The following is a 15,597-nucleotide window of genomic DNA, read 5'->3' as shown; positions in this document are numbered from 1 at the left end:
CCCACACACACACACCCTCGGACATAGATGCGCACAAAAATACCTCTCATGTCAAAACTAACACATATACAGACATGTATGAGTGTAAACACACATACATGTACGCACACAGACCCAGAGAGGGTTGGTCTCAGAAGAATCTATGTGGCTGCTGCTGCTGCTGCCCATGTGAGTGACGGCTTTATAATGAAATAGTCACTCTCCTCTCTCCCTTATGTTTGACCTCTTTACTTTCTCCCCCCTCTCTCCCCCTTCTAGCTCACTCACTTCCCTCTCTTTTTTCTGTCTCATTTCCCTCTCATCTCCCTCTCACCAATATATAGAAGTCCAAATGGTGAAGGTGGCTATACACACACACACACACACACACACACACACACACACACACACACACACTCACAGTATGGAAAGCAGCACAAACTTTTTGAGAGTAAGGTAGAGTCAGCCCCAAACCGCGGAGGGAACATCAATCATATTTTTCTAAGACTTCCTCTCTCTCGCGCACCTTACCTGTCCTTTTCCTCCTCTCTCGTATTTGCATTTGAGGAGACGGCCCCCTCTCTCTCAGCAGGGGGGTGAACACATCAAAGAAGGCAACAGGTGTGTGGTGTCAAACACAATGCCAGGACCCCTGTTGCGCTAGGGCGTCTTGGATAAAGCCTGTCAGAGTCCTCAAAAAGTCCAACAAAGTTAACGGAGAGAGGGTGCACGCACACGTACACACACATGGCGGTATATTTGAAATCTCTAATGACAAATGTGCATTTGCCAGTGGGAGGTTGAAGAAGACAGAGTGAGGAAGTGAGAGAGAGGGTGGGAGGGGGGGGGGGGTGTCTCAATGAAGGAGTCTCCAGTGGTTGTGTTAACCCCTGATGCCTCATCTCACTGTGACTCATTCTGCCCTCTGAGGCTCGTCTCGTCTCTGCTACTGTTGATGTTATTGTTATTGAGGAGGTTTGGTATGCTAAGGAGAGAGAGAGAGAGAGAGAGAGAGAGAGAGAGAGAGAGAGAGAGAGAGAGAGAGAGAGAGAGAGACATAGCAAGAGAAAGAGAGGTAGTAGGAGAGATAGAGAGAAAAAAAGAAATAGTGTGTGCCACCTCTCATTGGCATAAATACTTGTTTACAACAAGACATAAATTGGCACCCTGTCAGTCAGTCTCTCTATTTCTCTCTCCCTTAACTCCTTTACTCTATTTCCCTCTCTCTCTCTTCTTCTCTCCCTCTGTGCTGCTAAGCGTATTACAACACTCCCTGGTTCAGCCCTCTCTCATTACCATATTCTAATTACATTCGTTAAGGGGAGCATTTGGGAGTTTAATGAATAAATTTGAAAGATGGGTCTCCATGGCGATCTTTAGGTTTGTCTCCTCCTCAACTAACTAAAGATGGGACGCGTGTGCGTGCACGTTTGTGTGTGTGTAAGGTTTAAGCACCTGTTCGGTATGCGTCTGCGCTCTCAGTAAATATCGCTGCAGCTTCGTTTCAGAAGAAACAAACAAATCTAGTTAACTGCTGGAACTCACGTGGAGTCATCTCTCTAAAAAAATCAATTCAGAATTCTGTTTGTCTCCACCAAATAAAGATTTCATGTCATTTGTTTGTTGTTTTGGAAAAGACTTGGAGCCACCCATGTTGAAGTCATGCATATTTAACTCTCCTCAAGCCTCAAAAACAAACTGCCAAAGACAAGCATCAATTTACAAATGTACAAATTGTCTGCAATCCCGGATTTATCTTTTCTACCAGCATCAGAGCTGGAGGCTTCAGACTGGGAGACGGGCAGGTGGAGTTAAAACAATCATAAGCGAAAGTAAACATAAAAGGTTATCAACCCTGCTCCGGTGACTGGCTTCCAATGTTGTGCAGTTTGATCTGTCTCTGCCTAGGACGAGGCCCAGGGCTGTAGACCTGAATAGACTGTTATTATGGGCCTTGCACTTACTCTTTCAGGGTATTGCAAAATGTGATATACCTTTCACATGGTTTAATAAAGGAGTCCCAAATGCATTCCCAATTCTGATGATTGCCAGCTTGTGCTTCAGGGAGTCAAGGAGTGACTGAGTACACTTCACCTCATGCTCATAAATAACACTTTTTAAAAGCTGACAAAATGATGCGCCATCTGCCATTGATTACTGACAATTAAACAATACCACGAGAAACGGGAAAAATATACAGAATTGAATTTTTCCCGTTCTCCACAGAATTCACTTTTACTGCAACTGCACTTGATGAAAATGCTACTATTTCTTGGCTTAATACATTATTTTTTAAATCCCAGAAAGGCTTTACTCATTGTCTTGTTGACTTGAACAGTCATAACCACAAATCAGGAGTCAGCACAATGTAAGCAGTGCCTGGAACTTCTTTATTAAATTTTGTGGTAAAAAAGAAAGTATGGATTTGTTTCAATTTGAATTCAGTTTGATGTAGACCGGTCCATCTTGAAATCTCTCCGTTACGCTCACGTGAGTGAATCCCACTGCGTCAAGGACGGACTGTACTCATCCATAGCAAACTAAATACATTAGATGCTGTAGGTGATAATATCTGATGAACATATGCTATGCCACTAACAGTTTTTAAGTGTACAGTATAGTGTATCAATAGATCCAACGGGGCTCCTCTTCACTGTGGCTACAGTATATTTACAGTGATGATGCACTGCACAAGGTAGAGCCCAGAGTCATCACCCGCTCTCTTCAAGCACTGTGACTCATGCAGTGGGCGCAAAAGGTATGTTAGCTATCTTTAAACTGGATAATGTAAGATACATGTATATAAATACATAACAGGGGGAGTCGAGAAACATATCCAACAGCCATTTACATTTGTATTATCGTTGCCTATGGAAACTATGATGATCTTTGGGAGACATTTTGTTGGCTTAAATATGGTTTGTTTTCATCCATTAAATGTATGTATCGTTCTGGCAAAGGCATTTAATAATTGCTTTAATTTAATACACTTTTAGAGGCTGAGGAGGAGACAGACATCCGTCATTGCCTGCCGGGCTGTCCTGGTAACTTTCCACCTCATATGAACTGTAATGGACTGTGACTTTCTAGTTCCAACATGCAATGACACCTTAGAGCGAACAGAGACTGGAGCTTAAAGCCTCGCTGAGAAAGTGATGCTGATGTTGTGTATTGGACAATGTTAGACTTGCGAGCTGGCAAGCTACATATGCATACTGCCAGGCAAATATGCTGCCAACAAGAGGCAATTATGCAGTTAGGCTTAACACTAGGTAATACTCGTTTCTGGGCTGGGAGAACTTGCTGTTGCCATGTTTTTTCTGTTTACTGGAGTAGGGAGCTTCGACTGAATAACAATCACATGTTTGTATTACAGAGGAATGTTTAAATAATTTTACTTCAAAACTTTTACTGTCAAACACCCAAAAGGCATGAAAAGAACACTATTATCAATCTCTGTCACTGAGATGCTTTCATATGAGGTGTTTATCATCCCCCCACCCACCGCTTCATACTGTACATTCAAACAATTAAATATATGCACTGTCAGTATGCAAATGCGATGTCAGTATTCCTTATAGAGTTGCCTCCATCGAGTACAAGATGATGGATGATATATTGCAGCTGAGCTAGTCTTAGACTAATGACAAAGCTGCATTACAATACAGAACTTTGTACACACACACACACACACACACACACACACACACACACACACACACACACACACACACACACACAAATGCCACCTTGTTTAATCCTCCAGGAATCAGTGAAATTTGATTACTGTGACTTTTACAAACACACTCCATATGAGAGTAGACATTCCATACATCAGCAGGAGGGAGGAAGAAGAAGAAGAAGAGGGGAGAGACAGAGAAATATGTGATGCTTCTGGATATAACTGTAGTTTGAGCGTAGAAACAGTGGACACACACTGTGGACTCCTGAATATAACACACACACACACACACACACACCACACTCACGCACGCACGCACACTGCCTGCATACAGTGCTCGAAGTCTATTATGGTAAAGGCTGGGGAAACGGTATATTTACCAGTAAATGTATACATCTCCCAGGGTAAATCTTGTGAATGTGTACATTTCCAGGATAATGTTAGTGGAAACTGCTAGTCGCAGCATCCTGAGAGTCACAGTTCTCTCACTATGTTTTTTTTGTGTGGATATTATAGCCGGCCAATTTACCCCTTTGGTAAGGTTCTTGTAATAAAGATCTGTGAAGACGCGGGAGATCCAATGGAGTAACATTATAAACATCAGACAAACTGACAAAGTTCATACATGAAAACATACATCCGTGCACATTTGACCTGCATCATGGTGTGATTACTGAGTGAGGATTGAGGCCATTTGAAGCACTTGTATGGAGCGTACGCCTTCTAACATTTGAAAGGCAGATGAAATGGACTTCACGTTATCAGTATATTTCCTATGACAAAGAAATTCATGTATTCTATATTTTCGAGAAACATTTCATGCACTTACATCCGTATATAAAAAAAGCAACTTTGCTTCAAAACGAAAGTCTTTAATTGTGAAACAAAACTCCATGAGGCCAAATACCAGTTGATGAACAGTGTGCAATAAACACGGCAGGAGAGCTCAATGATAATATGACTTCTCAACTCATTATCGGGGAAACAGAGATTAACAGATTTACCTTGAGATATTCTAGTGTTAAACATTAACCAATTACGTGGTTAGTACTTCACATTTACTGCTAAATATATTCATATTTACTGTTCCCAATATACACATCACCGTTATCAAATCAAATGTACAGAGTGAATTGATAATGAGTTAAAAGAAATCAAAGTGGTTTGAAACAGCAAGGGAAGCTGAATTCTTTTTAATCATTATATTGCATTTTTGCTCAGCAACAAATAACATTGATTTTGCAATTAAACAACCATATAATCTTACTAGTTTTAATTAAAAAATAGAGCTGCACCCTGCAAGTGGCCATTAGTGGTTTGAAGCCAATCGCACTCAGATACGTGCGATATCAACAAAACTGACAATTTAACCTCACAGCAACTTTATAGAACACAAACCGATGAGGTCTGATACTCTTGTGTAGCCCCTTTGCAAATAAGTCTGTGAAGTTTGCTTGCTTTAGTATTAGAGAACGGCTTTTGTACTCTCTGCCAACTTCATTTGTGTGTCTTGTACAAATGTTTCTTAACTGTCTGGATTAGCCAGGAGGTGGAGAGCTAATAATGCTGGGTGTAAAAATGTAAAGAGGCAATTTTGCATGGAAAACACACGGGTGTACTTGCTGGATTACATCCCAAATATTTGTGCGAATTTGTGGTTTCTCTAAATTCAAGCATTACAATATTATGAAGCACACGAAATAAGAGAGCAATAATATTAATAATCTGTCCAAATATGCAAAGTGGAAAAAATCTGTAGAGACTGAATCAACATTATGCAAGGAACAGCTAAAAAAAAAAGAAAAAGAAACACATACATTTAAAAATAGATAAATGCTATCGATGCAGAAATGCAACCAGTGAAATGCACACTGAATTCATGTTGAGTAAAAGTATTTCAGGGATAGACTACAATTCACAAGTTACTGATCACTGTGTCATGATGTTTGGTAAACTACAATTGTCTGGCTGAATAATTTCAAAAAGGTTTGACTGAGTAGAAAGAGATTTTAAATATATCCACAAATGATGTGACATAAATAAAAAGCTGTTGTAGTAGCTTCGCCCACTGTTGCTGGTGGACATTTACATAATCCTTAAACAACAATGAAGCGGTGTCAATCGGCATATCGTGTAAAAAGCCTCTCAGACGACTCGTGCAGAACTCATGCAGTCTCAGGCGTCCACATGCTCAATACAAACTGTTCATATTCATTTTTACAGTAAGATATTTCTAAATAATTTCTCAAACAAGCTTGAGTAATAAAGTGGGCACCAGGGTAGTGCTACCTGTGTTTTAGACCTGCAGACCTTACCATTTTGTGAGAAGTGCTTCCAGATATGTTATTATATTATTTGTTCTTGCTTAAGTGTTTATTTGTTTGTTTACTTAGATCCTCTGTATTGCAACAATAGCTACTCTTGGGGTCCCCCTTCGTATTTTAAACAACATTTTAAAATAAGTGTTTATTTATAAATTATTACCATTATTTGCATCAAACCCAAGATGACAAGCTGGGACGGAAAGTGCAGAATGAAAAAAATTAATGTTTGACTGAAACCTACCTTTGTAAAACACAAGCACAGAGTATGAAATGTGTAATGCTATCCAAAATCATGAACGAGGCATATTATTTTACAAGTCTCTCAGCTCCAAATATTATTAAGTCAGAAAATGAAGACGCTAAAGAAAATCAATAGGGTTCCAGCACCTGTGGTGCTTGATTTACAACGTGATGTTTAGTTATTTGGGGATGTGAACATGCAAAATTGCCTTATACTGCTGTAAAATATATTGGGCTCCTGAAGCCCTTGAAGAGCCTGAGGAGCAGAAAGTTATCAAAGTTAAATAAAGTTATGAAGTTATCTAGAAAAGGCTCCACACATGCAGCACAAGCACTCAAAATAGCAGTACAAGGACCATCTGTGTGTGCATGCACAGGCACACACACATACACATTTTAATGCTTTATCTGTCTCCAATGAATAAAATCTAATGTACACAGGACTCTTATTATTACAGATATTACAGAGGATCTATGTGGGGACATTTAAGGATACAAAAAGTATTGTCTCCACTGCACAGCCTAGCTTCTTATTACAGCAGACACTGCTGGTCATTCAGTTCGTTTTGGTTGGGCTTGGAAGTTACACAAAGACACACTCAAACACACACACACACACGCACACGCACACACACACACACACACACACACACACACACACACACACACACACACACATGCAGGCACACACAAACGAGCTCAGGTACATACACAGCACCCCCACACTCACAGTCACACATTCCCACTGTTTAATATATTTCTGTGTCTCCAGTTAACAATATTTTGTGTCAAATTATAGTGGGCAAGATAAATAGTGGGTCTGTGCGGCATGGAGAAAATAGAACAAGATGAAAATGTGGGGCTTCCAGTTGGGTAGGAGGACAGGCAGAGAGGAGAGGGGATGAGAGGAGAGGTGAGGAGGGGATGGGCGAGGAATGAGAGGAGAGGGGAGGAGAGGAGAATAGAGGATAAGAGAGGAGGGGAGAGGAGTGGATGGGAGAGAGGCGAAGAGAGAAGAGAGGACGGGAGAGGAGAGTAGGGGAGAAAAGAGGAGGGGAGAGGTGAGGAGGGGAGAGAGACAACACTAACTCCTACCTCAGACACCTGGCTTTCCCTGACTAGACTTGTAAAACCTGGTTAATCTCAGCCCCTTTGTGAACTTGTGCATGGTGAAATATCTGCATGACTGAAACCCGCTGAAAGACTGACACCAACAATCTGTGAGGCATCTACACACACGTCCAATTTACCATGTACAGCCCCATTTGCAAATGAAAAGCTCGCTGGATAATGATTCAACATGTAAATTACATTCATGAATAAAATGAATCTAATTAATTATTTGCATTGCTGCACATTCGATTCATATTGCACAGTTTGGTCAGCGGGACAGTATGGACGTCTGGAGTTCGAGCGGAAATGGAAGTCACAACAGACACAAAATGACGTTGGGTGTTAATTGGGTACGCTTGGCTCAGAGAGAGATGGAGAGATAGACAAAGAGGAGGAAAAAAAGAGAGAGGGAGGGAGAGAAAGAGCCTGGAGGACTAATTAGTGATTATAACTTGGCGCTCTCCAAACATAAAATATCTCTCAACCCAAAAGACAGAGGAATGATTAAAAATAAAAGAATAGGAATCAAACACAAGGAGCTGTGAAACACCCCTTTGGTATTGTGTGTGTGCATGTCTGTGTGTGTGTGTATATATACAATACATGTGTGCAAGCATGTGTGAGCGTGTGTGTTGGCTTCTTTGCCCCCTCATTAAACCATGCTTTACTCTGGTAAACGGCAACAGCACAGAGCTCAATGTCAACCGGAGAGGTTACAGCCATAGGCAGGCTCTGGGACACACTAACACACACACACGCAAACACACACACAACACACACTGACACAGTTACACCAAGTCTCTCCCGAACACGTTATCTAACAAATGCATGAACGGCAGGCACACCCATTTTATTTAAAAAACGAAACTTATGGTAAGTTTTCAAAGGCGTGTTACTTTTGTCTTTGTTCTGACACAGCAGACAAAATGGAGAGTGTCAGCCTCTCCCGGCCCCATACCAGTGTGAGCTGGACATTAGCGATTCACACATCAAACTCATAAATCAAGGGCACCCTTCGCCACAGTATAAATTGAGCATACAGGCCCGCAACTGGCTGTCTGCTAACTGTATCACTCTGGGTTTCCATAAATGGATCCATAGTATTTTTTCACATAGTCTGGGAGCTGACATTTAACGTTGTTCCTTCTGTGTAACTTTCCCAGACACTTCTCCTGCCTCATGTTTTACAGGGAGAACAATATGAAATATCTCTACGAAGAAATGGAGGAATACAATGCATGCATATTTAATTCAATGTATCTATTTAATGGCTCACAAACAACAATAATGACATGAATAATAAATCAAACATGCACACACACACACTCAGGAACTCTCACAGATGCACACAGAGCTTTGTTTGGGCTAGAAATTGGAGCTCGCACAAGCTGAGACGCCACAGCACGCACAGGTGAGTGTGAGTGGTTTCTTGACATTTTTTAGCTGAGATTAAGAGCTTTTGTCCTTCACCAATTTTTTTATTTATTTTTTGTCTGCCGTACATGTTCGGCATCACAAGCAGACGTACTGACTATGTCAAGTCTCTCTTATCACCTTCGATGTACTGAACAATCATGAACAGCGTTTGTGTCAAACATGCAACATCGATCATACCATTAACAGGAACACGCACGTACACACACCCAATCTGTTACCATGGCAACACCTACCCTTGATGCACACACACGTACACACAGACACACACACACACACACACACACACACACACACACACACACACACACACACACACACACACACACACACACGTACAAACAGGAAGGCAGATTGGGCAGTGGTCTAAAATGTATATGCTTTTTGATCTGACTCTCATTCTTGCAATCATATTAGCGTCATGCAGCGGCACAGACAGACATGAGCGTGTGCGAACTGTCAACTAGCTGCCTTCACACCAAACAGAGACCAATATATCACTGCATGACGAGAGCGGAGTTTTACAATAAAACCCTGAATGTTTCATATCATAATATTTCATACCATTAATACCAGCATAATGCCATCTTCTAACGCTTGCTTTCTGCAGCCGTACAGTTGAGCGACATGTGGAGCAGACTCACATGCAGAGACATTGTGGCACAGACGGCTGTCGCCTGTGTGATGTAGTGAAGTCTGTACCGACCCGTTTGACAGTTGCATCATTTGAATCATAGTGGGGGGCTGCTCTGAAGTAGAAGCCTTTAAAATCCTGTGCACAGTCCCACAGTGTGTATGAGTGCACGTTTCATAGTTTAGATTTAAGCTTTCTAAAGGGAGTTTTACTCAGTATTCCACTCAGTCTGGCTTCTTAAAATATGAGTCAGGATGTCGAGGGTCCCCACAAGAGTAATCATATCTTTTCATGAGCTTGAGACGCAGGACCAGACTCTAAAGTTTGCCTTTGTCTACATTTGAAAAAGTTTGATAGCCTCCTTATTTCAGTGCTCATTAGAATTTGCTGAAACCAAATGACAAGACAGTCCCGATGGATGGATAAAACAGGCTGGAGCATCAGTCTGTCCACCTGAGTGTGGTTTGTTATCTAAAACTAGTCTATAGTCTATTACCATGGACAGATACACATACACCCCCAATCTATTATTGAACAAAAGGCTCACGCCTCCGCTCAGCCCTTCAGGGAGGAATCCATCCCTCCATCCCAGAATAATTTCACACATCAGTAGATGCACAAAAGAGAGAGAGAGAAGGAGGAAGAGAGGGAAGGAAGAGAGGAAAGGACAGAGAGGAGGAGGAGAAGTGGATGGGGTAAAAAATGTATGGGGTCACAGCTCAGTGCTCGTGGGAGGCCAAGGTGTCGGGGGGAGCCATGCGTGACAAAACAGAGATCAGAGGATCATATGCAATCGCTCACAGAGGCAAGAAAACAAACGGACGCGCATGCACACGCACAGATACCCACACACACTTGCAGAGACATACAGCATGCCAAGAAAAAGGTGAGAATATGGACATATCAGATGAGGACTTGTAAAGATGGGTCTGATTAAATCAGAGGCATCCAAACACAGAATGGTAATCTCTTTATCTATCACACTCTCTTCTTATTCACACACACACACACACACACACACACACACACACACACACACACACACACACACACACACACACACACACACTTAGGATAATCCTAAAACAGTGAAGATGAGGAAACACAAAACCAATTTTTGATTTCCTTATGCGTATTGAAATGAGGAATTCTATGGAAATCTGCAAAGGCACAAATGTACTACACGCACACGCACACACACATGCAAACACAGACACACAAGTGTGTCTACACACCGAATAATTACTGCCCGTTTTTTGAACACACCATTTGTCGATAACACATCGCCACATTTCATGAGCAACATCTAGACCAGAACGATAATATATTTGAACACAAACAAACACACACATTGAGAAGATGCGACTGAATAAATAAATTGAAAGCTTCAAATTTGACAGCTGACTCGACAGCTGTCGGCGGATTGGTCTGGAAATCCCACATATCAAATTGTGTTAGGCCACAATCTACAATGGAAGTATCAACTCTTCATGTGCCTAAAATTTGATGACCAATGATGATTTAAATGTTCAATATGCCGCTGATGAAAACTATACGTCTTGCAATGTCTGCGATACAGACAGATACAAATCAACACATGCGGGGAAAGAAATCAATTCTTTTGTTGCAGCAGCTTCAAAATAATCGACTGCAATAATCTGGAGCTGTGCATATTCCTAACACACGCACACGCACACGCACACGCACACGCACACACGCACACGCACACGCACACCACACATAGGTAGAAACACACAGACTGAAAAACATACATGCACTAGACGCAGAGCTCCCACACACACAGCTCCCACTATGAAAGCACCAACAAGAGGAGCAACAGACACAATGGAGTGTTTAAGTATGCAGGAAACTTTATGCCTGGGTGGAAGAGGAGCTTTGAAGGAATCCGCTGTGGGACACCCAACCTCCCTCTGAACTGAGCCTGCACCTCCTCATCAGAGAGAGAGAGTGCAATGTGTAGAGGGAGAAGGGGAGAGAGAGGGGGGAGGAGAGGAAATGAAAGATAAAGATAGAGAGGGCTAGATGGTAAGTTGGAAGGGAGACAGATGGAGAGAAAGAGGCAGAGGGCAGGAGAGGGGGCAGCAACAAGGTCTTTGTTGGTCTAGTTCCTGCGCCTTGTGCACAATTGCTCTTGGTTAGGCTGATGTGTGGAAGTCCCTAACCGGCAGCGGTCACGTTGTTCTGAACCGTATACACACACACACACACACACACACACACACACACACACACACACACACACACATACTGCCTATTCATGTGAGCCCACTATTCAGTAGGCGCCGTGCTTAACTCCCAGTATGACCTTCATTGAGATGGATTGCATGAAAAATGTAATGACTTTCCTGAGAGAAAAACCACAGGCCAAATCAGCTTTGCATTGCATAATAATGCTGGACTTGGTAATCAATAACACAAACACACAAACACACATCCATAATGGAGTGCACAGCCTGCACATGGAGAAAATGTCTCAGCAGAGGCCAACAACATCACAATGGATGGAGCAAACCACCAGTGGTGAGCTGTGCAATGCATAAACAAGGAGCTATTGACGATAAATGCCTGCATCCATTTCCACCCATCAAACACTTCCCTAAGCTAACAGCTTAAGTCTGGAACAACATGTGAAAAGCTTTTCACACCCCAAACGTTTAGCTCAGGGTTATCTTTGGCCATGAGTAAAGACTTGTCCCAACCTAATTTGGCCTCATTTTACATTGTACCTCTTAGCCAGCAGCACAGTTTAAGTTATCTGTTGTTCATGCTGCAAATATGATGCTAATTTTTGCCCAGAGCAGAGCAGACTCATCCCTGTATTAATGAGTGGTTTGTGTGCAATCGTCAACAGTCAAAGCATAATAAAAGTTCAAAAATGTGACTAAAGTGAAGTTTAAAAAGCCCTGAAGTTACTTTAACTCTCTTTTATGATCAAATCCTCTGGGTGCATGGTCACTGCTTCTGTTGTTTGTACCTCACATACGGCTTTTCATGTTTTCCTCTTTTTCTGTTTTGTAGGAGATCATTACACAATGTAACTAGAGCATCATTTTCACACATAACACAAATGAAAACTTCACTATGAGCAGAAATGTGCCACATATTTAACAGCTTTCTGTGGTTGCATAGCAACAATGTTAGGTTCAGATAACAATCTTCATCCTACTGACCATAGGGTTTTTGAACCCAGTACCACACAGCAGTGGAAACAATCAATCTGTAGCCTCCTTTCTCATTTCTAAGCCTATAAGCCGTATATAGTTTTAGACCCAGGAGTCCCTGACTTCTACGCCTTAACCCAGAGTCGTTTGGATTACAAAGCGAAATAGACAGCAACACACCAAATCGAATGTATAGTCAGTGGAATCTTTTGGCTGTGAGCTCAAGTTGCTGTTTTCTTTTTTATTTCCTGGTGTCACACTTTTAGGGTCCCATAATGAAAAGCTGCCATTGTGTTTGTTTACCTCCTCTTCATCTCTCAATGTGACATTAGCTCGAGATGAGTCATCAGCAAAAAAACAGAGTTCATCTCACTGTCGCGGATATTTCGCTCTTGAGTGTGTCTCAGTCTCACCTCGTTGGTGTTCCATCGATGGCGCTCCTTGGGCAGAGAGGAACATTTGGGTAGACACTCTAGCAGCTTCTTAGGAAGGTAGATCTTCAACTGGCCTGGCTCATCTGGAGCGGAAGGGGAGAGGGGGTGAAGATAAAGGAAGATAAATGAGGGATGAGTGGGAAGAGGAGAGACATTTCTCATCAGACATAGGAACAGTGTGTGAGGAGAATACCAAAAAGCAGCATCTCTGGAATCTGGATGAATAAAATCATAACACACTTTTACTGTGTAGCATTTTTATTGGCTGACCTTAAGCAAGTGAATTTGAACAAAGATTTGTTCCGGCCTATGAAGGACATACGCTCTAATTAAGATGTTGGTCCATCCAGTACTTGATTTGCGATAACTTGCTGGGATTTTTGATTAATCAAAAATCCAGCTGAGAATCTTTGGCATTGCAGTAAAGAGATGTCAGGCTTATATTTTATATGACCCAGTAAGTATGTTATTCCTGATGCATGAAACAGGATAAATTGCACATAAACTATGTTTAATATTTCCACGCCATCTTTAAGCAAGTGTCTTATGATATTTTAGTCACTTATGGGAAATTCACAGTGATGAAGACGAGTAGGGTTGACACTTTGGCAATCAAAATACAGCGTACAAACAATAGTTAAGTGTGCGTTGCGCAGAGGGAGCGGCATTGCACTTATTTTTGGATAGCAGGTGGAGGTGCACAGCGCACCTGAGGCGCACCTGGAAACAGATTTGGATTAAGAAGAATCCATTAACATACATTATCAGTGCATTTGGGGTTGATAACAATCATGGCCAATCACATGGGCATCTCTTATTCCCTTTAAAAGCCATGCTGTCCCCACAGTGTTATACAGACAGTTTGGTAATGGAGTAGAGACTCAAGACTAGCTCCTCCTGAGAGGAAACTTATCTTCTTGTACAGGAGCTGCAGAGTCTCAAGTGCAAATATACAGCAGCCCAAATGTTGCTACAGGAAGGTGAAGTTTAAATCATATTTCTGGACTTTCCTAGGAGCTTTTTTTCTGTGCGTAATGATGCACTTTTTTATTTACAATCACAATGATCTAAATGCTAACGTAAGGTAACGGATGTTGGTAAGAAATCAGTTATTAACCTGTACTTCCTCTGCATTATTATCTTAAAGGAAGCCTGATGGTATTTTATTTTAATTATTATCAACAAATCCCCTAAAAAGACCAAAATCAACATGTATTGATCCTATGAACATGTATCCCTGTAAAGACTAATACCGTTTGTTCCCTTTTTACCCTACCTCTATTGTTGGTTGTTCAAAGACTGTTAGTTTTCACATCAGTGAGTTACACTATTGCACTGGGTGACTTGTTCCTTCATTACCATGAACATGGGAACAGCAGTTTATGCTGTAAATACTCACTTGAGCACCAAATCCGCCACTGAAAATAGTCCCCAATAAGTGCGCTGCTTACTCCTGTTTGTAACGTTTTCTAAAACCTACAGTTCTAGCAATTTTAGATTTTTTTTTTACTATATATTTGTGACCCGTGTTTAAAGATTTAAGTCTTTAAGCGACAAACAGGACAGGGAAGAATTTCAGTATTGAGAGATGAACATATTGGTTTTGGTCTTTTCATGAATTTGTTGACAATGACAAAAATATAGCGTATCTTATCCTTTATTGAAAGAAAATGTGTGGGGGTTTTTTCAATGTAATGCAATATGACTACTAGTAGAGGAATATGACACTGAACAGGCAAGAAAAACATGACTAATAGGGGTTTGTGTAACTTTGGAGACTTATAAGGATTATTTTATTTCTTATCTAATTTTTGTAATTTCTTTCTATTGCGATTTGTTTTTAATGCCATACTGTAAAGCACCTTGAGATGTATTTTATGTTCATAAAAAAGTTGCTACACAATAAAGGTATTATTTTGTTATTATTATGACATGAATGAATGTCCCAGTACCCAAACGGTATGGTGCTGCTGGAAAACTGCCCCTACTGCACCTCTCCTCCCAATGCGGAGAATCACCAAAATACTGAATAGTTGCAGGTAAGAAAGAAAATCCCCCTGCGCCTCAGGAAAGTACTACTTCACCAGCGCATAGCGTCCACACAAAGATAGAGCCCCTGGTGAGTGTATGTGTGTATATGTGTGTGTGTGTGTGTGTGTGTGTGTGTGTGTGTGTGTGTGTGTGTGTGTGTGTGTGTGTGTGTGTGTGTGTGTGTGCCTGTTTGTGAGTGTGTGCCCAACGGGTGTGCCGCTCAGAAGTCAAAGAGAGCAAGCACTCAAAGGTTATTGATAAGCATTTGAGTAGAGGGCGTCCATTCATGACTCCCCTGGGAAGATAGGAATTATACTTTACCTGAGGGCAGACGACAGAGCGAGAGAAAAAGAGAGATAGGTGGGGTGGGAGGGTCAGAGCGAGAGACAGAGAGAGGCAGGGAGACAATGAGCCAGAGAGACAGTTAATGGAGAAAAAAGAAACTTAGGGAGAGAGAAAGAGGAGGTTTCCAAAAGTAAGAATCGTGCAAGGACAAGAGATGGAACAAAGTAACAAAAAGACGCAAAGAAAGAAAGTAACAGGA

At 41.5% G+C, this 15,597-nt stretch overlaps 1 protein-coding gene across 5 annotated transcripts in view; it reads right to left on the bottom strand.

The window, feature by feature from the left end:
- The window catches only part of LOC115008202 (calmodulin-binding transcription activator 1-like), a 53,526-nt gene that overhangs the window by 32,811 nt on the left and 5,118 nt on the right, over positions 1-15,597 (bottom strand). For all 5 annotated transcript variants that reach the window (XM_029431622.1, XM_029431620.1, XM_029431623.1 and 2 more), the window contains exon 3: positions 13,002-13,105. In XM_029431622.1, coding sequence (XP_029287482.1) covers positions 13,002-13,105 — 104 coding nt within the window. The remainder of the gene's footprint in view (positions 1-13,001; positions 13,106-15,597) is intronic.

The sequence above is a fragment of the Cottoperca gobio genome, chromosome 5 (assembly GCF_900634415.1).
Source record: "Cottoperca gobio chromosome 5, fCotGob3.1, whole genome shotgun sequence".
Classification (NCBI taxonomy): Eukaryota; Metazoa; Chordata; class Actinopteri; order Perciformes; family Bovichtidae; genus Cottoperca; species Cottoperca gobio.
Note: the sequence above shows the minus strand (reverse complement) of the source record. Positions and strands in the feature narration are given on the sequence as shown.